This window comes from Hyperolius riggenbachi, chromosome 3, assembly GCF_040937935.1.
Source record: "Hyperolius riggenbachi isolate aHypRig1 chromosome 3, aHypRig1.pri, whole genome shotgun sequence".
NCBI classification, from domain to species: domain Eukaryota; kingdom Metazoa; phylum Chordata; class Amphibia; order Anura; family Hyperoliidae; genus Hyperolius; species Hyperolius riggenbachi.
The window spans coordinates 381491299-381516616 of record NC_090648.1 but is presented as its reverse complement, the minus strand read 5'-3'; the positions used below and the strand labels follow the sequence as shown (position 1 = coordinate 381516616).

The following is a 25318-nucleotide window of genomic DNA, read 5'->3' as shown; positions in this document are numbered from 1 at the left end:
TTACCAATTAACTCTCTGCCATGGCAGGCAGCTGACACATTTGAAGCATCAAATTACAACTTGTGCTTAGTCACAAATGAAGGGGATTTATGGTAGACAGGCTAAACTCTCTCTCTCTCTCTCTGTATGTATGTATATATATATATATATATATATATATATATATATATATATATATATATATATATATAAATGCAGAAAGGAGGTGCATTGCTATAAGTAGAAATATATAGAATTGCACCCTGTATGTATATAGACTAGAGCGTGCATTTCTATAGGTTTTCCTTCTGTCCTGTGCAAGAGTTCATTACAGAAGAATAGTTACTAATTTCGTAGCGCTCCTATTCTTTGTACAGTCACTCCACAGTTCTCTTGACAGTCATGAATATCAGCATTTCAGTTACACAATTATATATTGTCTATATTTTTGGCTGGGGTTGTCCATTAAACTAGAAATAAAAGATTCCTCCTGGTCTTACCTTGTAGCCAATCTCTGGAATGGCGCTTGGATCCCATTCCTGCGGATAGTTTTCTGTCTTGAGGGGGGACACTGATGGTGCCTGCCTAGCAGTGGTTGCAGTAGATTTGGTGCTGGAGAATAAGCAGGAATACAAGTTGGGTGAGTCACACACACCACCTACTGGTAATTACAGTAACAACAGCAAGCCATCAGTCAGCACTTGGTTCCGCAACATGAACAACATGCTAGCAGTGAGAGGTTGTTATTATTAGTACTGTATGCCTGAGTATAAAATTCTTCTGACATGCAAATTGCCTTACATGAGAAGTAAAGTCAAGATAACAAATCAAAGCCACTAGCTACTGATGAGCTGGCAGCTGATTAATACGCACATACTAGCATAGCATGTTTTTGTGTACCTTTTACATTATTATTATTATTGTGGAAACATTGGAGGCTAACTGAGTGTCTGCATATCTTATGCTATGCTGATGTGTGTGCAGCCCTGCTGGTGGCCCTGTAACTCAGTGCATACAGAAAGCGCACCCAGGACCAAGGTCCAACAAAACAGAACTACTTTCACTTTATTTACATTATTTGGCTTAGTTGTAAAAACTTTCCTATTGCAGCTGTGTAAAAAGCACCACGGCTCCGGAATCTGAGGGGCCCACCTCCAGCTGCACCAGTAGGCCTTTATTAGTGCTGTAGTTGTTGTGTATATATATATATATATATATATATATATATATATATATATATATATATACACATATACATACAGTATATGCTTTGAATTGTGTTAATCATTAATGAACCTTACCTCTTCATCTGCTAACACCTCTCTCACATGGTGGCTGTCCTTGGAAAGCTGGTTTTAGTGGTCTGTATCATGGTGAACAAACCTATAACTCCCAGATTCAACTGCCAGTGGTATCTGTAGATTAGATTACTTTGGACTCACACCCCTCCAGCAGCAAACGTTCCTCATTAGCCTGTGGTATTCAAAATGCAGTACACTTGTGGGCTTCCTATATAAGGACAACTCCTCCCCTAAAGGTGCTCACTAATGATACAATGTTAGTTGTACAATCTAACCAAGTCTATATAGTAGAAGCAGAATCGGATCATCAACAAGGAAACTCTAGGCAGCTGCCTAGGGCCTGGAGCGATTCTAGAAGGCTCCCTCTCTGATCAGATAATGATCTGAGAGGGATCTATCTGATGGCGACATTGACCAGTGTATTGCCACCTTAAAGCTGGCCATACACTAGGCCGATTCCCGCCAGATCGACAGCAGATTCGATCACTGGGATCGAATCTGCTGTCACATCGTTCCCACTACACGCCGAATTTCGATCTATTTCCTCCGATCCCGTCGATTGCTCCGTGCGGAAAATTACCGTCGATCGCCCGCGGGTAGGGAGCGCGTCGCTAGCAGCGTTCGAGTGCCCGACGACCAGACCCGGATTTACCTCACAGGAGCCTATAGGCACGATGTCCTGGCACCTTAGATTTTGCCCTCGATGATCCTACAAACCTCCACAAAACCGCACCGCAAGTGTACTGGCTGGCCCAGCTGTCACTACTCCCTTACTTTACTTGCCCGTCATAGGTAGCTACAGATGCCCCTTAGTATTAAGGTAGCCAGAAGTAACCTCAATATTAAGTAGCTAGAGGTGTCCACAAGTATTAGGTAACTAGAAGAACCTCAGTATTAAGTAGCTAGAGGTGCCCCTGAGGGCAGGGTGAGTAACCTCTCCTTTACACTCTCATCTGGACTCTGCATAGGGAAGAAGGAAGGGAGGCACTCAGGGAGGGGAGTGAGCTGCCTTTCCATCATCAGGCGCCTGTAGGCACGTGCCTATAGTGCCTTATGGTAAATCCGGCCCTGCCGACGACTGACGCAATAGAGAGGCAATACATTACCTGCTCCGCCGGCGCGACTCACCCCGGTCACCGCTGCTCCGTCTCCGCGCTGGTCTCCGGGTCTTCACTTCTTCCTGCCCGGCAGGAAGTTTAAACAGTAGAGGGCGCTCTACTGTTTAAACTTCCTGCCGGGCAGGAAGAAGTGAAGCATGCCGGGGCCGGAGACCAGAGCGCAGACAGAGCAGCGGTGACCGGGGGCAGTCCGAGCAGGTAATGTATGCGGGGGGGGGGGGGGGAGCGGCGGCAGCACCACCACCACAGATAGTGAACGGTTTCAGGCTGAAATCGGTTCACAATCTGTTTGCTGTAAAGGTAGCCATATGATCCCTCTCTGATCAGATTCGATCAGAGAGGGATCTATCTGTTGGTCAAATCTGATTGCAAATCGACCAGTGTATGGCTACCTTAAGACTTTGCCAGAGGATCTGTGTCCATCAGATTCCTGCACAAAGCAGCAGCTTGTTCTGATTACCCAGCTCTGACCTGGCCTGATTTCACCTGCTCACTGGATGGGATGCCTGTAACCAGAGGCGTTCCTAGGGTCCTTGGAGATCGGGGGCACCTGTGGGAACTAGGTGGGGGGAATATGAGGCGTGCTCAGCGCGGCAAAAATGGGCATAGTCATGCAGTGAGTGGGCATGGCCATGGGTGGAGCCAAATGTACATGAACTTAGCAGCGGTGTAAGCTACAGATAACGGGCCTGCCCATCGAAATATTGGATGGAGCCCCCTGTCCTTTATTTAGATAATTTACAATCAGTATAGGCATAGATCAAAGATGTATACGCACATACAATTTTGATTGGTCAATCACTGACCAATTTTACCACAATGAATTTGATGAACAGAGCTAAAATTGGCTAATCAAAATTGTGTGTGTGTACCAGGCTTTACAGCGAATACTGTACATAATGAAAGTAGCAGGGATCAGCATACAATCCAACTGGTTTACAATCAGTAAAGGCACAATACACACTGGAGGTAGATCAACACACACTGCAGGCACTAGAGAACTAGTACATACTGTAGGCAGCAGAAATCAGCACACTGCAGCTAGCGCACCGAAATGAGGGTTATGTTGTGCACCGAAAAATGGGTGTGGCCATGGACCAGAATGTGGGTGTGGTCACGGGTGGAGACAAATTTACATGAACTTAGCAATGGTGGTACATTAGATTAGGACAGTGGTGGCGAACCTTTTAAAGGCCGAGTGCCCAAACTGCAACCCAAAAGTCACTTACGGTATCTATCGCAAAGTGGCAACAGCAATTTAAACTAAATACTGTACAAACTTTTTAACTCATACATGAACATTATGAAAAAACAATTTCATCCATCCTACTCCTGAAAAAATGTATTCATTTTTTTTTGAACCTCCCAGTTTTATTTTCTGTTTTAAAACGCTAAAAAAGTAGGTTTAATGCTATTGTCTCATATGATGATGATTCAGCTTTTCCCATAATCTTGCAGTTAGCAATCATGTGACCCCCAACAAGACAAATTCAGCAATCATGAGGCCCCCAACATGACAAATTCAGCAGTCATGAGGCACATAAATAGACAGCATTTCACATAAATAGGCAGAATGCCCCCTTAATATGGTAGACACCTCTCACCTGGCTTCTGAATTCTCCTCTACTGGCTGCTGTGCCTGGCAATACTGTTTTTGGCTGGATTGGGGATGATGTGTGGGCTGAAAGGCCTGGCAGTGATGCTGTGGCCGGGTTGGCTGGCGGTGATGCTGTGGCCGATGCTGTGGCTGGGTTGGCTGGCAGTGATGCTGTGACCTGGCTGGCGGTAATGCTGGGCTTGGCTGGTTGAAGTAAATGCTGGCCTGACTGGTGGTGATGCTGTGGCCTTTTTGACAGTGATTCTGGCTGGTTGGCTGGTGGTGATGCTGGGCTGGCTGGCCTGGATAGTTTAGGTAGTGACAGGAGTCCCCCAGTTTAGGTAGTGACAGGAGCCCCCCAGTTCAGGTAGTTACAGCCCCCCCCCCCCAGTTCAGGTAGTGACAGGGACCCCCCAGTGTATGTAGTGACAGGAGCCCCCAGTTTAGGTAGAGACAGGAACCCCCCAGTTTAGGTAGAGACAGGAGCCCCCCAGTTTAGGTAGTGACAGGCGCCCCCCAGTTTAGGTAGTGAGTGACAGGGACCCCCAGGTTAGGTAGTGAGTGAACAGGACCCCCAGGTTAGGTAGTGAGTGACAGGTGCCCCAAAGGTTAGATAGTGAGTGACAGAAACCCTCAAGTTAGGTAGTGAGTGACAGGCGCCCCCCATGTTAGGTAGTGAGTGACAGGGACCCCCAGGTTAGGTAGTGAGTGACAGGGACCCTCAGGTTAGGTAGTGAGTGACAGGCGCCCCCCAGGTTAGGTAGTGAGTGACAGGGACCCCAGGTTAGGTAGTGAGTGACAGGGACCCCCAGGTTAAATAGTGAGTGACAGGGACCCCAGGTTAGGTAGTGAGTGACAGGTGCCCCCCAGGTTAGGTAGTGAGTGACAGGCACCCCCCCAGGTTAGGTAGTGAGTGACAGGCGCCCCCCAGGTTAGGTAGTGCGTGACAGGGACCCCCAGTTTAGGTAGTGAGTGACAGGGACCCCCAGGTTAGGTAGTGAGTGACAGGCGCCCCCCAGGTTAGGTAGTGTGACGGACCCCCAGGTTAGGTAGTGAGTGACAGGCGCCCCCCAGGTTAGGTAGTGAGTGACAGGCACCCCCAGGTTAGGTAGTGAGTGACAGGGACCCCCAGGTTAGGTAGTGTGTGACAGGGACCCCCAGGTTAGGTAGTGAGTGGCAGGTGCCCCCCAGGTTAGGTAGTGAGTGACAGGGACCCCCAGGTCAGGTAGTGAGTGACAGGCGCCCCCAGTTAGGTAGTGAGTGACAGGCGGCCCCCAGGTTAGGTAGTTACAGGGACTCCCAGTTAGGTAGTGAGTGACAGGAGCCCCCCTCACCTGACAGCCAGCAGCAGCATCAGACCTCGATCAGTGGGCGACCCGACCAGTTAGAGCGGGCGCACCACGCTGTATATACGGAGGTGATGTCACTTCCGCATATCAGTGCGGTGTCCGCTAGGTCCTAGCGCCCGCACTAGTGGTCGCACGCTGATCGAGGTCTGGCGCTGGTGGCTGTCTGGCAGCGGGCCGCCAGGGGGGACAGCGGGGATGCCGAGGCACCCCTAGAAATAGATTGGGGGCACCAAAGGACAAAGGGGCACTGCCCCCCCCCCCCCAAAATAGGGCTAGCAACGCCCATAATATTCTTCCCACACTGTCCACGTCTGAAGACTGAGAACCTGTCCTAACTGCTGAGTTCAGAAATCTCTGAAATTAGGACTCTATTGTGTACTTTTGGCTGAGGAGGAGGTGGTATGTTGTAAATACATATCCATAGCTCCCAACAGTCCCTCTTTGGGAGCCCTGTCCCTCTTTCCTCATTTGTCCCACTTTCAGGACTTTGTCCCTCTTTCTATGTAACTATATGTATTTCTCTACTAAAAAAATGTTTGATAGACTCTAAACTTTATTCCCACCATTTCAATTGATATATTACTAATTTTAAAATGTTACTATGAAAGAAAATTAACCAGGATAGAAAGGACCAGTGTGGTTTGAATTATAAAACAACATATTTTTCTTATGAAGTCTTTATGGTATGCGGGACTAGGGGTGTGCTGGGGACGTGATCTGGTGTGTGACCGGGGCGTGGCTTCAGTGTCCCTCTTTCTTATCTCAAAAAGTTGGGAGGTATGCATATCTCTAATAGTCTTTGCTGAAACTGATTAGTATAGTACATTGTCTTGGACAGAAAGGAATATTTACTATGCAGGAGGTTCAAGCACTTTAAAGGTCTAGAGTGACGTGGCACTTTCTAAATTTCTTGACTGTAGCTTTCATCCACCATATAATAGAAGCCAGACTGAGGGCCCAATCCATTTCACTTTTTATGCTGGAAGAGGATTTTCATCTTGTGCGTTAAAATAACCTTTCAGCACTCTGCAATTTAAAAAGTACCGCATTTTTCAGAATATAAGACCTTAAAGTGACACTTAAGCCTACCCAAAAAATGAGTTTTACTCACCTGGGGCTTCCCTCAGCCCAATGCACCTGATCGGTGCCCTCGCCGTGTCCCTCCAATCCTCCTGTCCCTGTCGGCGGCTACTTCCGGTTTCACCGTCACCGGCCGTCAGGCTGGGAACGCGAGTGATTCTTCGCGTTCCCAGCCACAATATCGCTCCCTATACTGCTATTGCGGCAAGGAAGGCCGCAATAGCAGCATAGGGGGAGATATTGTGGCTGGGAACGCTTAGAATCACTCGCGTTCCCAGCCTGACGGCCGGTGATGGCGAAATCGGAAGTAGCCGCCGGCGGGGACAGGAGGATCGGAGGGACACGGCGAAGGCACGATCAGCTGCAGGGGGCTGAGGGAAGCCCCAGGTGAGTAAAACTAATTTTTTTTGGTAGACTTAAAGAGACTCTGTAACATTAAAAAGATCCCCTGGGGGTACTCACCTCGGGTGGGGGAAGCCTCCGGATCCTAATGAGGCTTCCCACGCCGTCCTCTGTCCCACGGGGGTCTCGCCGCAGCCCTCCGAACAACCGGCGACTGTGCTGACTGTCAGTTCAATATTTACCTTTGCTGGCTCCAGCGGGGCCCCGCTGTGGCGGCTTTCCGTTCCGAACTACACGGAAATACCCGATCTCAGTCGGGTCCGCTCTACTGCGCAGGCGCAGGAAACTTGCGCCTGCGCAGTAGAACAGATCCGACGGCGATCGGGTATTTCCGTGTAGTTCGGAGCCGACAGCCGTCAGAGGGCCTGCGCATGAGCCAGGAAGGTAAATATTGACGTCACCGCTGCACGGACTCCATGGAGGGCTGCAGCGAGACCCCTGACGGATGGAGGACGGCGTGGGAAGCCTCATTAGGATCCGGAGGCTTCCCCCACCCGAGGTGAGTACCCCCCAGGGGATCTTTTCATGTTACAGATCCTCTTTAAGGTACACTTTAAAGGGCCACCATCGTGAAAAAAGTAGGCAGTTAAAATCTGACAGTACCGACAGGTTTTGGGTCAATCCATCTCTTCATGGGGGATTCTCAGAGTTTTCTTTGTTTTCAACAGCATTTCCTGAACAGCAGTTTGACTGCCAACATAGTAAGATAGCAGCCAGCCTCCCTGCTCACTTGCACACTATTTTGTCAGACTTTGCAACTGCAGGAAATGCTGTTGAAAATAAAACCCTGAGAATCTCCCATTAGGAGATGGACTGACCCAAAACCTGTCGGTTCTGTTAGATTGTAACTGCCTATTTTTTTCGCGATAGTGGTCCTTTAAAGAGAAACTCCAGTAAAAAAATGTTGTAATAAAAAAGTGCTTCATTTTTACAATAATTATGTATAAATGATTTAGTCAGCAGGGGCGTCGCTAACCCACTTTTGGGGGGGCCCGTGCCCCCAATCTGTCCTGGGGTGCCACCGATCTGTTCCCCAGGGGTGCCCGCTGCCCCCCCCCCCCCGATGTCCCCGCTGCCCCCGCTGCCAGAGCGTCAGACCTCGATCAGCGGGCGACCAGATAGAGCGGGCGCTAGGACCTAGTGGACACCGCTGATATGTGGAAGTGACATCACTTCCGCATATACAGCGTGGTGCGCCCAGCGCCCGCTCTACCTGGTCGGGTCACCCACTGATCGAGGTCTGATGCTGCTGGCTGCGAGGTGAGGGGGGCACCTGTCACTCACTACCTAACGAGGGGGCGCCTGTCACTCACTATCTAACCTGGGGGACCCTGTCACTCACTAACCTGGTGGTCCCTGTCACTCACTACCTAACCTGGGGGTCCCTGTCACTCACTATCAAACCTGGTGGTCCCTGTCACTCACTATCTAACCTGGGGGTCCCTGTCACTCACTATCTAACCTGGGGGTCCATGTCACTCACTATCTAACCTGGGGGTCCTTGTCACTCACTTACCTGGGGGTCCATGTCACTCACTATCTAACCTGGGGGTCCCTGTCACTCACTATCTAACCTGGGGGTCCCTGTCACTCACTACCTAACTGGGGGTCCCTGTCACTCACTACCTAACTGGGGGTCCCTGTCACTCACTATCTAACCTGGGGGTCCCTGTCACTAACTACCTAACCTGGGGGGCGCCTGTCACTCACTACCTAACTTGGGGGTCCCTGTAACTCACTATCTAGCCTGGGGGTCCCTGTCACTCCCTAACCTGGGGGCGCCTGTCACTCACTACCTAACCTGGGGGGTGCCTGTCACTCACTAGCTAACCTGGGGGTCCCTGTCACTCACTACCTAACCAGAGGGGCGCCTGTCACTACCTAAACTGGGGGGCTCCTGTCGCTACCTAAACTGGGGGACTCCTGGCGATACCTTAACTAGGGGGGCACCTGTCACTACCTAAACTATCCAGGCCAGCCAGCCCAGCATCACCACCAGCCAACCAGCCCAGAATCACTGTCAAAAAGGCCACAGCATCACCACCAGTCAGGCCAGCATTTACTTCAACAGCCCAGCATTACCACCAGCCAGGTCAAAGCATCATTGCCAGCCAACCCAGCCACAGCATCGGCCACAGCATCACTGCCAGGCCTTTCAGCCCACACATCATCCCCAATCCAGCCAAAAACAGTATTGCCAGGCACAGCAGCCAGTAGAGGAGAATTCAGAAGCCAGGTGAGAGGTGTCTACCATATTAAGGGGGCATTCTGCCGATTTATGTGATATGCTGTCTATTTATGTGCCTCATGACTGCTGAATTTGTCTTGTTGGGAGCCTTATGATTTGTTGGGGGCCTCAAGATTGCTGAATTTGTCTTGTTGGGGGCCTCATGATTTGTTGGGGGTCTCATGATTGCTGAATTTGTCTTGTTGGGGCCTCACGATTGCTGAATTTGTCATGTTGGGGGCCTCACGATTGCTGAATTTGTCATGTTGGGGGCCTCATGATTGCTGAATTTGTCTTGTTGGGGGCCTCATGATTGCTGAATTTGTCTTGATGGGGGGCCTCATGATTGCTGAATTTGTCTTGTTGGGGGACACATGATTGCTATCTGCGAGACTATGGGAAAAGCTGAATCCTCATCATATGAGACAATAGCATTAAACCTACTTTTTTAGCTTTTTAAAACAGAAAATAAAACTGGGAGGTTCTAAAAAATTGAATACATTTTTCAGGAGTAGGATGGATGAAATTGTTTATCTTCACAGTTTATTTTCAACTTGGATTTTCCATAATGTTCATGTATGAGTTAAAACGTTTGTACAGTATTTAGTTTAAATTGCTGTTGCCACTTTGCGATAGATAAGTGACTTTTGGGTTGCAGTTTGGGCACTAGGCCTCCAAAAGGTTCGCCACCACTGTCCTAATCTAATGTCCCTCCATTGCTAGGTTCATGTAAATTTGTCTCCACCCGTTACCAAACCCACATTCTGGTCCATGGCCCACCCATTTTTCGGTGCGGCACGCCAAGCGCGACGCACAACGTGACCCTCATATTTTTCGGCGCGCTAGCTGCAGTGTGCTGAATTCTGCTACCTACAGTATACGCTGTTCTCTAGTGCCTGCACTGTGTGCTGATCTTCCTCCACTACCTCCAGTGTGTACAGTGTAAGGTGTTACTCTGTGCCTTTACTGATTGTAAATTAGCTGTATTGTATGCTGATCCCTGCTACTTTCAGTATGTACAGTATTAGCTGTAAAGCCTGGTACACACATACAATTTTGATTAGCCAATTTTAGCTCTGTTCATCAAATTCATTGTCTGTTGGCCCACTTACTGCACGGGGGTGGTAAAATTGGTCAGTGATTGACCAATCAAAATTGTATGTGCGTATACATCTTTGATCTATGCCTATACTGATTGTAAATTATCTAAATAAAGGACAGGGGGCTCTATCCAATATTTCGATGGGCAGGCCCGTATCTGTAGCTTACACCGCTGCTAAGTTCATGTATATTTGGCCCCACCCATGGCCCCGCCCATTAACATGGTCACACCCATTTTTGCCGTGGCGCACTGCGCACGCCGCATGTACCCCCTGTTAGTCAGTGTTTGCCCATTGTAAAATCTTTTAAATCCCTGATTTGCATTCTGGCAGGAAACACCTTTGTCTTTCAGTTTTCTGTGTGCGTTTTTCTGCATACTGTTTCTGCACAACAAGTGTGTTTCTATGCAAGAAAACGCACACGTTTTCTCACAGCAGCTAATGTAATTCATACAGAAAACTGACAACATGTACAGAATCATGATGCAGAATGTCATTTTTTTTTCAGCGTGCGAAAAACACATTAAATGTGAACTAGCCCATTGATTAACATGAGTTCTCAGTTTTTCTGTGCAGAAAATGCATAAGGAAACAGTCAAGTGTGTTCCCTGCCTCAGACATTTATTACATGGTGACATTTTTACTGTTGGCAGGTGATGTAGCTGCTGCATGCATTTTTGGTAGTTGGAAATTTCCCACAATGCAACAAGGTTCACTGAAGGAAAACTGCCAGGAGTACCACGGTCCTCAGAGTTTCTTGTGGGAGGGGTTTCACCACAATATCAGTCATAGAGCGCCCCCTGATGGTCTGTTTGTGAAAAGGAATAGATTTCTCATGTAAAAGGGGGTATCAGCTACTGATTGGGATTAGTTAAATTCTTGGTCGGAGTTTCTCTTTAAACCAACTCCATCTACCAACCTCCATCCACTTATGCCAACTGCCACTAATACCTCTCCCAGGCACCCAATCTGCGGCATGGCTTCCTGCTGCTCAGCTAGAGTCTGCAGAGTTCCAGCTTGAACAACGCCTGAGTCCTAAGGGCCCTTTTCCACTAGCTGCGTTTTTGCCAAAAATGCTAAATGCATGTGTTTGCTGATTCTTAAGTGCAGCCTGTTTAAAAGAATAATCTTGGGTAGCCTTTTCCACCGCTGCGTTCAGATTTTTCAAAAAACGCAAACGCATGTCTGTGCGATTATGATGCGTTTTGCGTTTTAATGTTAAGTATAGGAACGCATGAAAAACGCATAGAAATGCATTTTGCGTTTTGTATTGATTTAACCACCAGTATCTATTTTCAAAAATCAAGACAACACTTGCCAATCAGAAAAACGCAAACGCACAAAAACGCACATCAAAATAGGTCAAAATGGAAAAGGGCCCTAAGTCTGCACAGCTTCATCCCACTGCCTACAAGAGTCTGCAGAGTTCAGACCTGCTGCTCAGCCATAGTCTTCAGATTTCCACCTTGCTGCCAGCCAGAGTGTGCAGTTCTACCCTGCAGCTTAGCAATAGCATTCAGATATCCACAGTGCTGCCCATCAGAATCTGCAGAGTTCCAGCCTGCTGGTCAGCAACAGCCTGCAGATTTCAACCCTGCAGCTCGCCAAAGTTTGCAGAGTTCCAACCTGCTGCTCAGCCAGAGTCTACAGATTTCCATCCTGCTGCCCACTCAGTGTCCCACCCCGCTACCCAGATTCCACAGAGTTCCAGCCTGCCAGAATCTTCAGAGTTCCAGCCTGCTATCTAGTCATATTCACGTATGTATGAATTGGCTGCCAGGAGACTTGGGCAAAGGACATAGCCGGTATATGGCTAACCCTGCTCCTGCACAAGTTCCCGGCGGCATAAATACTATTCCCCCTCCACGTCCACGTGGATGGTGGGGAATAATATAATTCGGCTTCCAGCTATTGCTGGAGGCCGAATTATAGTATTTTAAGTGCAACTTCAGCTCCGTCTTCTGACGGCGCTGAAGTTACGCACAGCCATAATTCCTGTTATTACAGCGCTCGTCATATTCTGCCACACGTGAGGATGCCGTCAAGCAAGGCCCTGCCATGCTTCAGCCTGCCTTCCAGCCAGACTCTGCAAAGTTCCAGACCCCTTCTCAGCCTGACGCCACACTGTTCCAGCCTATTGTCTGGCCACGCTTAGCTCCTGGCCACCTGTTCTCCCCCTTACTCTCTAGTAGTTCTACATCATAGGAAATTCTTATATGCTTGCTGGGGAAACAGGTGAATGGTCTTCAATGTACAATCTGCTATGATCGTCCATAATTTTCATTGCTATCTATGACGTCCTATTTCCGTTTGGCATCCAGAAAAGTCAGGTAGGACAGAACTTCTTTGTGTTCTTTCACTGCAACAGAGTGGACATGTCAGAACATGTCTGACCAGATCCTATGCTTAAAATAGAATCAATTAACATGTCTGCCAGCGGACTAACAGACTTATTGTCAGGGCCGGATTTACAACTCAGAGGCCTGTAGGCACAGGTGTTCTGGCACCCTAAGCTCCACCCCTGAACACAGGCCATACCCCCAAGTAAAAATAATCTAAACTCTAATTCCTGCCTTATGTCACTAAAGGTGGCCATACACTGGTCGATTTGCCATCAGATCGACCAACAGATAGATCCATCTCTGATCGAATTTGATCAGAGAGGTATCGTATGGCTGCTTCTACTGCAAACAGATTGTGAATCGATTTCAGCATGAAATGGATTCCCCATCTGTGGAGCTGCCGCCGCCGCCAAACCCCCCCGCCAGCTATACATTACCTGCCCCGGCCGGCGCAAGTCCCCTGGTCTCCGCTGTCTCTTCTCTGGTCTGGGCTCCTCCAGCTTCACTTTACTTCCTGCCAGGGGAAGTTTAAACAGTAGAGGGCGCTCTACTGTTTAAACATCCTGCCGGGACAGGAAGAAGTGAAGCCTGCTGGACTCAGAGCCCAGCGCGGAGACGGAGCAGCGGTGACCAGGGGACTCGCACCGGCGGAACAGGCAATGTATTGCCGCTGTATTGCGTCGGTCATCGGGCAATCGAACTCTGCTATCGACGCACTCCCGACCCGCCGGCAATGGACCGAAATCTTCCGCACGGATAGGAACAACGGGAATCGATCAATCGGTCAGCGTTTGCGCAACAATTTCACAGCCAATTCGATCACAGTGATCGAATCGGCTGTGTATCGGCGGGAAAATCAGTAAGAGTATGTGCCCCTTAACTGCCCTTAGAATCTTACACTCTAATCACTGGCTCATAACATCTATAGTGACATGAGACAAGGATTAGGGTGTAAGTGCTTGAGGTCAGAGGTATGAGGCAGGGATTAGACAATGAGCTCCTGAGTGATCGGAGGAGGGAGACCGCCTCTCCCACGTAAGGCGCCTGTAGGCATGTGCCTACAGTGCCTTATGGAAAATATGGCCCTGGTTATTGTGAACCTAGGCTTACTTCTTCCTATAACTTCCAACTTTGCCCCAGTGGTGAGTAGCAAAAGTATTTATAAATGCACTATTGTGGAAGTGCTCGTGGCCATAAGGGAGCCTTTTTGTTTTGAGCCACACATGCCCAATAAAAGGAATCATGCATGAAGGTAAGAAGACGTTAATGAATGATTCCTTTACTGGGCATGTGCAGCTTGTGAACTCACAGATGGCCATTAGAAATGCACGAATACTAGGAATGCACGGTTTATAAACTTACGAATGCCCAGTGTAACAGAACTTATATATGGCTGCAGGTATAGTCAGAAGAGGGAATTATTTATTACTATTATTATTGCTAATTTATATAGCACCATCATATTTTGTGGCTCTGTACAATAGGAGAAACAAATAGGGGTACATAATTATACAGACATTATATATAATATAGAAGTGGATGACAATATAGTAAATGGATATTAAAGGGAATCTGAAGTGAAAATAATCTTATGAGATAATGAATTGTACAACCAAAAAGAACATAAGTAGCACATAAACCAGTCTCACATTGTTTCCAGTACAGGAAGAGTTAAGAAACTTCTATGCAAAACAGCTTCTTTGATCTCTCCAACCAGTTTATACAGTTAAAGGGAACCATAGCTGAAAACAATAAAGAAGTTATAGATACCGGGGGCTTCCTCCAGCCCCATACGCGCTGATCGATCCCACGCCACCATCCTCCTCTGCCCGCAGCTACGAGAACCGGCTCCGCGCTGATCCCCCAGTCGGAGCCAGTCTAAGCGTAGCAGAGTTGTGCTCTTTGCGTATCTCTGCAGGAGTGTATGGAGAGATACATAGAGGGTGCACTTCTCCTGCGTAGCCGGCTCCGATGACGTCAGCGACGAGAGCCCGTTCTCGGAGATGCGGGCAGCGGTGGACGGCGGCGTGGGATCGATCCGTGCATATGGGGCTGGAGGAAGCCCCAGGTATGTATAACTTCGTTTTCATTTTTTCATATATAGTTCATCTCTGATTCCCTTTAAGTCGGCTTCATTGCTGTTTTCTGTTTTCTGGGGCATTTATACTGTACTTCAAAGAAACAGTGACAGGCAGCTTCAGATAAGATTTTTACTGCAGGAAAGTTGAAAGGGCCATTAGCCCTGCTCTGTTTCATAGTTTAAAATACAGTGTAGTTTGTAAGTTGCAAATATGATAGATTGATGCAATGCTATGAAAAAAAGCTATATAGCTGAAAATAAAAACATGAGACTCTTTTCTTTGCAACTAATATTCTATTAATTGTCTGTACTACACATGCAGTTCATTATACCATACATTTTTCTTCGCTTTAAGTTACAGTGACAATTGGTGATGGTGATTAACAAAACATATCACATTTTCAAGACACAAAAGGGAGAAAACCCTGCCCTTACGAGCTTACAATCTAAAGGATTAAGGAGACAAAAGGTGTGAAAATAAGGTTTACAATCAGGGTTGTTGTGTCAGTGAGTTATATTATTATTATTTTTTATTTATATAGCGCCAACATATTCCACAGCGCTTGACAAAGCACAATAAGACGACAAGGGGAACATAGATACAACCAAAAAAATGTACAGCAGAGACTCAAGCAGCACAAATATTGCAACAAAAACAGTAAACATTAGGAGGATGACCCTGCCCTTGCGAGCTTACAATGTAAAGGGTAGTGGGGGACACACTAGGTAAGGGGGTGGAGGATGGCTGAGGCAGTGAGCCTTTGCCTCTGATTACATTGTGAACAGATAAGTAAATAGGGGCTATAAAATGTTATAAGCTTGTCTGAATAGATGTGTTTTAAGAGTGCGTTTGAAGATGTCCAGGTTTGGAGCATGACGTACAGGCTGTGGAAGAGAGTTCCAGATGAGGGATGATGCTCGTGTAAAGTCCTGGATGCGAGCATGAGAGGAGGTGATCAGCTTAGAGGCCAGGAGAATTTCTTGGGAGGAGCGAAGGTTGCGGTAGGGACAATATCGAGAGATTAGTGAGGAGATATATGGAGGGGATAACTCGTGAAGGGCTTTGTATGTTAAAGTCAGGAGTTTGTAGTGGATCCTCTGGGTAATGGGTAGCCAGTGAAGAGAATGGTACAGTGGGGCTGCATCAGAGCAGCGTGTGGAAAGGTGAATGAGGCGGGCAGCTGAATTTAGAAGGGATTGGAGAGGTGCTAGCCTGTTTTTTCGTAGAACACAGAACAGGGTGTTGCAGTAGTCTAGGCTAGTGATGATTAAGGCATGTACAAGTATTTTGGTGGCCTCTTGCGTGAGGAAGGGATGGATACGGAATATATTTTTAGCTGGAAATAGCAGGTGGTGGTTAATGAGGCAATGTGAGGTTTAAAGGAGAGCTCTGAGTCAAGTATAACCCCCAAGCAGCGGACCTTAGAGGTCGAGGTTATTGGGGTGTTGTCTACAGTTATGGTTGCAATTGGTGGGGGTGTAGATAGTGAAGAACCGAGAACCAAGAACCGAGCCTTGAGGTACACCAACAGACAGTGGGCTTGGGGAGGAATTGGTGTTAGAGAAGGAGACAGTGTAAGAGCGTCCAGAGAGATAAGAGGAGATCCAGGAATGTGCTAGGCCCTTGATTCCTAAAGATGACATCATCTGGAGAAGCAGAGCTTGATCAACCGTGTCAAAGGCTGAGGAAAGGTCAAGGAGTATTCGATTCGAGAACTGGCCTTTGGATCTAGCTACCAATAGGTCATTAGCAACTTTCGTAAGGACAGTTTCAGTGGAATGGTGTGTGCGGAATTCAGATTGAAAGGGGTCAAGTAAGGAGTTGGTAGAGAGAAAGGCAGACAATTCTGAATGGATGTGACGTTCCAGCAGTTTAAAAGCAAAGGTGAGGAGCGAGACAGGACGGTAATTGGATAGAGAAGTTGGATCAAGAGAGGGTTTTTTGATAAGTGGTGTGATGATAGCTTGCTTGAATAAGAAAGAAAAAGTGCCAGTGGAGATAGAAAGGTTGAATAGAGTTGTTAGAGCGGGATTAAAGGAGGAGGAAAGCTGGGGGATTAGATGAGAGGGAATGAGGTCAAGGGCACAGGTAGTGAGATGTGCTTTGGAGATTAGCGAGGAAAGACACTGTTCAGTGAGTGTGGTGAAAGATGTTAGAGTGGGAGAGTGGTCTTGTGGAGCGGGGGGAAGGCAGTTAGTAGTGAATGAGAGTGCAGGTAGACAGAAGGAATTTACAGGTGATGGTTGAGCTGATAAAAACGGTTGCGTGTTGAAGCTATTACGTATTGCATCAATCTTGCTTGTGAAGTATGATGCAAAGTCATCAGCTGACAGACATGTGGTAGGGGGAGGAGGTGGGGGACGAAGTAGGGAGTTAAAGGTGTTGAACAATTGTTTTGGGTTGTGGGACTGTGAGGAAATGAGCGAGGAGAAATAAGACTGCTTAGCAGAGGTGAGGGCATCCCTGAGCTCCTGCATAGTTTGTTTATAGTGATGAAAGTCCTCTACAGCAGTGCTCTTACTCCAGCACCTTTCTGTCACCCTGGAACGCCTTTTCAGCTGCTTGATTAATTCAGTGAGCCAGGACTGCCGGTTAGTTCGGCGGGGGTGGGAGGTGGTGAGTGGAGCAGCTGAATTCATGGCAGAGGAGACTACACTAAATAAGTAAGTGGATGCTGCCTCAGGGTCAGTGTAGGAAGACAGAGTACTTAGAGGTTGCAAGGCCTCAGTCAGGGAATTCAGATCCAGCTTGTGGTAATTCCTGCGCAGGTCTGTATGGTGTAGTGTTGGAGGACTTGATGGTAGAGACAGAGGCGTAGCTAGGATTTTCAGCGCCCGGGGACAAAGACTATTAATGCGCCCCCCCAAAGTCAAGGCGCCAAAAAGGGGCGTGGTCACATACTAAATGTGGGCGTGGTTATGGGTGGAGCCAAATGTATATGGAGGTTAGCAGGCTCACGCTCACCCACCCTCCCTCAGTATGTACCTTCCAGCATGTTCCAAGACAAATTCAGCAATCATGAGCCCCCCCCCATCAAGACAAATTCAGCAATCATGAGGCCCCCAACATAACCAACTCAGCAATCATGAGGCCCCCAACAAGAAAAATTTAGCAATCATGAGGCCCCCAACAAGACAAATTCAGCAATCATGAGGCCCCCAACAAGACAAATTCAGTAACCATGAGGCCCCCAAAAAGACAAATTCAGCAATCATGAGTCACATAAATAGACAGCATTTCACATAAATAGGTAGAATGCCCCCATTAATATGGTAGACACCTCTCACCTGGCAGCAGTTCTCCAAAATACACTCAATCTGACGTGGTTCCCCAAAAATAGGTAGCCCCAGGTCTATAGTTGTCCCCAGAATAGGTGGCCAGCAGTATAGATGTCCCCAGAATAGGTGGCCAGCGGTATAGATGTCCCCAGAACAGGTAGCCAGGGGTAGAGATGTCCACAGAACAGGTAGCCAGGGGTATATGTGCCCAGTATATGTAGGCAGGGGTATGTGTGCCCAGTATATGTAGCCAGTGGTATATATGCCCAGTATATGTAGCCAGGAGAATAATATGTGCCCAATATATATAGTCAGGCGTATATGTGCCCAGTATATGTAGCCAGGGGTATATATGCCCAGTATATGTAGCCAGGAGAATAATATGTGCCCAGTATATATAGTCAGGCGTATATGTGCCCAGTATATGTAGCCAGGGGGTATATATGCCCAGTCCACGTAGCCAGGGGGTATATATGCCCAGTATATGTAGCCAGGGGTATATATGCCCAATATATGTAGGCAGGGGGTATATATGCCCAGTATATATAGGCAGGGGTATATATGCCCAGTATATGTAGCCAGGGGTATATATGCCAAGTATATGTAGCCAGGGGGTATATATGCCCAGTATATGTAGCCAGGGGTATATATGCCCAGTATATGTAGCCAGGGGTATATATGCCCAGTATATGTAGCCAGGGGGTATATATGCCCAGTCCACGTAGCCAGGGGGTATATATGCCCAGCATATGTAGCCAGGGGTATATATGCCCAATATATGTAGGCAGGGGGTATATATGCCCAGTATATATAGGCAGGGGTATATATGCCCAGTATATGTAGCCAGGGGTATATGTGCCCAGAGTAGGTAGCCAGGGGTATATGTGCCCAGAGTAGGTAGCCAGGGGTATATGTGCCCAGAGTAGGTAGCCAGGGGTATATGTGCCCAGAGTAGGTAGCCAGGGGTATATGTGCCCAGAGTAGGTAGCCAGGGGTATAGGTGCCCAGAGTAGGTAGCCAGGGGTATAGGTGCCCAGAGTAGGTAGCCAGGGGTATAGGTGCCCAGGGTAGGTAGCCAGGGGTATATGCCCAGTATATGTAGTTAGGGGTATATGTGCCCAATATATGTAGGCAGGGGTATATGTGCCCAGAGTAGGTAGCCAGGGGTATATGCCCAGTATATGTAGTTAGGGGTATATGTGCCCATTATATGTAGGCAGGGGTATATGTGCCCAGAGTAGGTAGCCAGGGTTATATGTGGCCAGAGTAGGTAGCCAGGGGTATATGCCCAGTATATGTAGTTACGGGTATATGTGCCCAATATATGTAGGCAGGGGTATATGTGCCCAGAGTAGGTAGCCAGGGGTATATGTGCCCAGAGTAGGTAGCCAGGGGTATATGTGCCCAGAGTAGGTAGCCAGGGGTATATGTGCCCAGAGTAGGTAGCCAGTAGCCAGGGGTATATGTGCCCAGAGTAGGTAGCCAGGTGTCCCCCTCCCCAGCAGGAGGGGAGCAGCGCAGAGAAGAGCTGCTCTCTCTCCCTCGCTGTCCCCTCCAATGTCTGTCCGGTGGCTGGCAGCGGCGGGCGGAACTTACCTCCGTCTTGTCGCAGCGCCGGATGGATCTGCCGCTACTCTGGTCTGGTCCAGACCAGAGCAGCGGCTGCGCACCCGAACTTCCGGCCGCCGGCCGGCGCTGGAGCGAGACGGAGGTGAGTTCCGCCCGCCGCTGCCAGCCACCCGGACATTGGAGGGGACAGCGAGGGAGAGAGAGAGCACCTAAGGTGAGGGAAGGAGGGGGGAGATGGCCCCCCTTCCCCACAGCTCTCTCTCTTCTCTGCGCTGCTCCCCTCCCCTCAGCCCCGCAAAAAAAAAAAATAATACCGAAGCTCAGCTGGGCGCCCTTGGGGACCCGGCGCCCCGGGGCACTTGTCCTACCCCGACCCCCCCTAGCTCCGCGCCTGGGTAGAGAATAATTAATTGTGAAGGTAAGAATGTTGTGGTCTGAGAGGGGAGTGTTATGGAAGCTTGAAATAGATCAGAGTCGGGTAAAGACAAGGTCAAGAGTGTGGCCGTCTTTGTGGGTGGAAGTGGAGGACCATTGGGAGAGGTCAAACGAGGAGGTGAGAGAGAGCAGTTTGGTGGTAGTAGGGCAATTAGTGTCGATGAGATTCCAAACAAAGATGTCCTGCTACACCAGATGGCAGTAAAAACTGTTCCCTTCTGGTTCAATTCTCGTCTAATTCAGGTCTAGATTAAGCACACATTGCAGCATATTTCCTGGCACCAGGAAATGGTCACAATTATGTATGCATACCATAAAGATAAAAGCAATGCAGGTACAAATTGAACATAAGCGAGAAATGTTTGATTGCAGAGAGAAATTGCATGAAGAGAGATATGAAATCAGATGCAGATCATATGCATACCATAAAGATTTATGGTAGGACATTAGACTACGACTATGGTAGGGTTAGAATGTGAGCTTCTCTGAGGGCAGTCAGTGAAATGAGTATGTACTCTGTAGAGTGCTGCAGAAGATGTCAGTGCTATTAATGCATACTAATATTAATATAATAGGACGGACACTAGACTCTAACTTTGGAAGGGATTAAATTGTGAGCTCCTCTGAGGACAGTCAGTGACATGACTATGCACTCTCTGTAAAGTGCTGCAGAAAATGTCTGTGCTATATAAATGCATATTAATTATATGGCAGGACATTAGACTATGATTATGATAGGGATTAAATTCTGAGCTCCTCTGATGAGTCAGTGACATCACTGTGAACTCTGTAAGCGTTGCAGAAGGTGTCAGTACTATATAAATACATAATAATATGGAAGGACACTAGACTTTAACTGTGGAAGGGATTATGAGCTTCTCTGAGGACAGCAACATGACTATGCACACTGTAATGTGCTGCAGGAGATGTCAGATATAGTAAAACTCCCTTTATCCAGAACTCAATTACGGTAACCAGAAGTCTCAAGCAACCAGAAAAAAATTCTAGCCTTGCAGAATGCATAAATCTACTTAAGTTAAAGAGACACTGAAGCGAAAAAAAAATAATGATTTGTATGTGTAGTACAGCTAGGAAATAAATCATTAGGAGCAGATACATAGGTCTAATATTGTTTCCAGTACAGGAAGAGTTAAGAAACTCCAGTTGTTATCTATGCAAAAGAGATATTGAGCTCCAGGACTTTCAAAGTCACAGAGAGCTCTGTCTTCTGAAGCTTGTTGTCTCTAGAGATGGCTCGAACCTCCGATTTTCGGTTCGCGAACCTCGAAGGCGAACTTCCGCAAAAATGTTTGGTTCACGCGAACTTTTTGAACCGCAATAGACTTCAATGGGGAGGCGAACTTTGAAAACTAGAAACATTTATGCTGGCCACAAAAGTGATGGAAAAGATGTTTCAAGGGGTCTTACATCTGAGTTTTTGCATGGCGGAGTGGGATACACGCCAAAAGTCCCGGGGAAAAATCTGGATTTGACTCACAGCAGCGTTTTAAGGGCAGAAATCACATTGCATGCTAAATTGGAGGCCTAAAGTGCTTTAAAACATCTTGCATGTTTATACATCAATCAGATAGTGTAATTAGTGTACTGCTTCACACTGACAGACCAAACTCACTGTGTAACGCTCCACACACAGCTGTTTGTGTAGTGATGGCTGTGCTGGACTGGTTCGCACCATGACGAGAGTGCAGGTGATGACGGCTTTTCAGCCCATATGGTCACCGGGCTGAGGTAGCTCAATGACAGAGCAGTGACTGTCCAGCTGATCGAATTTGTTCTGTCCACAGTGAAGCAACGACCTTATTATCTTGGGTGTGCCCCGCCAAGACATTTAGCATATAGCCATCGGTCATTGCTTCATTGTGATACGCAAGCCCCTTCAGCGCAGCAAGGTAATGGTCACAAGGGGAATTGACACATGTACATGCCTTTTGTTGTTGCAGCTGCAGTGCAGCCAGAAAAATTAGGCAGGCATGTACACGCACCAGTTAAATTATTATAGCGGCCGCTGCTAGCAATAAATTCAGGAATCCGCCTCGAGTCTTGGACCCTGTTGGTGGTGGCGGAGAAGGCAGTCAAGCGGCCTGCAGGCAGAGATGCTGTGTGGAGAGTGACTTAGTCTTGGGGCAGGCAGCCAGTCACACGGCGTGCAGGCAGAGATGCTGTGTGGGGGGACTGACTTAGTCTTCGGGCGGGCAGTAGCCCTCCGGGATCCATGCCTCATTCATTTTGATAAAGGTGAGGTACTGAACACTTTTGTGACCTAGGCGACTTCTCTTCTCAGTGACAATGCCTCCAGCTGCGCTGAAGGTCTTTTCTGACAGGATGCTTGAGGCAGGGCAAGACAAAAGTTGGATGGCAAATTGTGACAGCTCTGGCCATAGGACAAGCCTGCACACCCAGAAGTCCAGGGGTTCATCGCTGCTCACAGTGTCTACATCCACACTTAAGGCCAGGTAGTCGGCTAGCTGCCGGTCGAGGCGTTGGTGGAGGGTGGATCCGGAAGGGCTAAGGCGAGACGTTGGACTAAAGAATGTCCGCATGTCCGACATCACCATGAGATCGCTAGAGCGTCCTGTATTTGCCTGCGTGGACATGGGAGAAGGATTACTGGCAGTGGTACTTTTATTCCGTTGAGCTGTGACATCACCCTTAAACACACTGTAAAGCATAGTTGCCAGCTTGTTCTGCAAGTGCTGCATCCTTTCTGCATTTTGATGATTTGGAAACATCTCCACCACTTTGTGCTTATACCGAGGGTCTAGTAGCGTGGCCACCCAGTACAGCTCATTCCCCTTGTGTTTTTTTATACAGGGGTCCCTCAACAGGCTGGACAGCATGAAAGCCGCTATCTGCACAAATTTGGATGCAGACATACTATCGATCTCCTCTTGCTCTTCCTCAGTGATGTCAGGTAAGTTCTCCTCCACCTCCCAGTCATGAACAATACCACAGGAAAGTTGAGCAGCACAAGCCCCCTGCGACACCTGCTGCGGTTGTTCTTCTGCCTCCTCCTCCAAAAAAAACCCCACCTTCCTCATCATCTGACTCCTCTTTTCCTCCTCCTCCTCCCCTCTCTGTGCTGCCGCAGGTGATGAGGAATCATCTGCTTCTGCTGAGAATTGAACCCACAACTCTTCCTCCTGTTCCTGTTCACGCTCCTCCACAGCTTGATCCACCACTCTATACACGGCACGATCCAGGAAGAAAGCATATGGGATCAAGTTGCTGATGGCGCCTTCACTGCGACTCACCAGGTTTGTCACCTCCTCAAACGGCCGCATGAGCCTGCAGGCATTTCGCATGAGTGTCCTGTACTTCGGTCAGAACATATCCATCTCCCCAGAGCATGTCCTTTGACTGTAGTTGTAGAGATACTGTTTGACGGCTTTCTCCTGTTGTAGCAGGCGGTTGAACATCAGGAGCGTTGAATTCCAGCGAGTCGGGCTATCGCAACTCAAGTGTCTCCCCAGGAAGTTGTTTCTCCGCTGAATATCGTGAAAGCTTGCCATGGCCGTGTAAGACCGACTGAAATGCCCACACACCTTCCTGGACTGCTTCAGGACGTCCTGTAAGCCTGGTACTTAGACACAAATCTCCGAATTATTAGATTCAGCACATGTGCCATGCAGGGTACATGTGTCATCTTTTTCAAATTCAAAGCCGAAATGAGATTGCTGCCGTTGTCACACACCACGTTGCCGATCTCCAGTTGGTGTGGGGTCAGCTATTGATCCACCTGTTTGTTCAGAGCAGCCAGAAGAGCTGCTCCAGTGTGACTCTCCGCTTTGAGGCAAGACATGTCTAAGATGGCGTGACACCGTCGTACCTGGCATGCAGCATAGGCCCTGGGGAGCTGGGGCTGTGAAGCTGGAGAGGAGATCGCAGCACCAGTAGAGTTGAACTGCCACTCAGACAAGGAGAAGGAGGATGACGACAGAGAAGAGGATGTAGCAGGAGGAGAGGAGGTGGCAGCAGGCCTGCCTGCAAGCCGTGGAGGTGTCACAACTAGGTCCGCTGCACAGCCACGTACTCCCTGCTTGCCAGCGGTCACAAAGTTGACCCAATGGGCTGTGTAAGTAATGTACCTGCCCTGACCGTGCTTGGCAGACCAGGCATCCCTGGTCAGATGGACCCTTGACCCAACACTGTGTGCCAGAAATGACACCACTTGCCTTTCAACTTCATGGTACAGTTTGGGTATCGCCTTTTTTGAGAAATAATTGTGGCCTGGTATCTTCCACTGCAGTGTCCCAATGGCCACAAATTATCGTAAGGCCTCAGAGTCCACCAGCTGGTATGGTAACAGCTGGCGAGCTAACAGTTCCTTCAAGCCAGCTGTCAGACGCCGGGCAAGGGGGTGACTGGCAGACATTTGCTTCTTCCGTTCAAAGATTTCCCTCAGGGACACCTGGCTGCTGCTGTGTGCAGAGGAGCAGGAACCGCTCAAGGTGAGAGGCGGAGTGGAGGAGGGTGGCTGTGATTGTGAAAGTGCAAGGGAGAAAGTGGCTGAAGATGATGCACCTGAAGGAGGAAGAGGAGAAGGAGGGTGGCTTTGCTTTTGTGTGCTGCTTTTCCTCAGGTGGTCTTCCCATTGCAGTTTGTGCCTTTTCTCCATGTGCCTTCGTAAGGAAGTTGTCCCTACTCGGCTGTTGGCCTTTCCACGGCTCAATTTTTGGTGGCTGAGAGAACAGATGGCATTGCTTTGATCTGAGACAGACACACACAAAAAATTCTACACCGCTGAGCCCAGGGGTGTGGGCACTATGGTGGCATCAGCAGGTGACGGGCATGTTGGCTGGCTGTCCATAGGTGGCGATACATGGCGCCGGACACTGCCACCAGCTATTTCTGACGACAAGCTCCCCCTGCTTCTTTCAGCAACTCGTCTCCTCCTACTCCTCTCTGACTCCCCCTCTGAACTGTCCCCTTGGTCATCTTGTCTATTAGAATGCCACGTGGCATCCATGGCAGTATCATCATCATCATCATCATAATCCTCCCCAGCTTCGCTTGCCTCAGACACCTCATAAACTGCACCAACAGCAGGTACTTCATCATCCTCCTCCTCACACCTTACGTCCATAGTGTCGCCTAACTCAGACATATGAGGTGGTGTAACTTGCTTAGCGCCTTCATCTTGTTGTAACAATAATGGCTGTGAATCAGTGAATTCCCCACCAAATAACTCCTGCGAAGTTTTAAATGCAGCGGGTGTGGTGCTTGTAGTAGCGCTGGTGGCTGCGGAAGATGAGGTGTTCTGTGTTAAATAGTCAACCACGTCGTGACAATCTTGGAAGTTGATGGGATGTGCCTTCTTCCGAGCACTATACTTTGGGCCAGGGCCGCACGAAATGACGTCAGCACGACCTCGAACAGACCTGCCAGGTGGCCTACCTCTGGGTCTGCCTCTGGCTCTGCCTCTTGTTTTGTCCATATCGG

At 48.4% G+C, this 25318-nt stretch overlaps 1 protein-coding gene across 1 annotated transcript in view; it reads right to left on the bottom strand.

The window, feature by feature from the left end:
- LOC137564048 (zinc finger CCCH-type antiviral protein 1-like) overlaps window positions 1-25318 on the bottom strand; it is a 164545-nt gene that overhangs the window by 17249 nt on the left and 121978 nt on the right. Inside the window, exon 10 of the mRNA XM_068277348.1 lies at window positions 480-591. Coding sequence (XP_068133449.1) covers window positions 480-591 — 112 coding nt within the window. The remainder of the gene's footprint in view (window positions 1-479; window positions 592-25318) is intronic.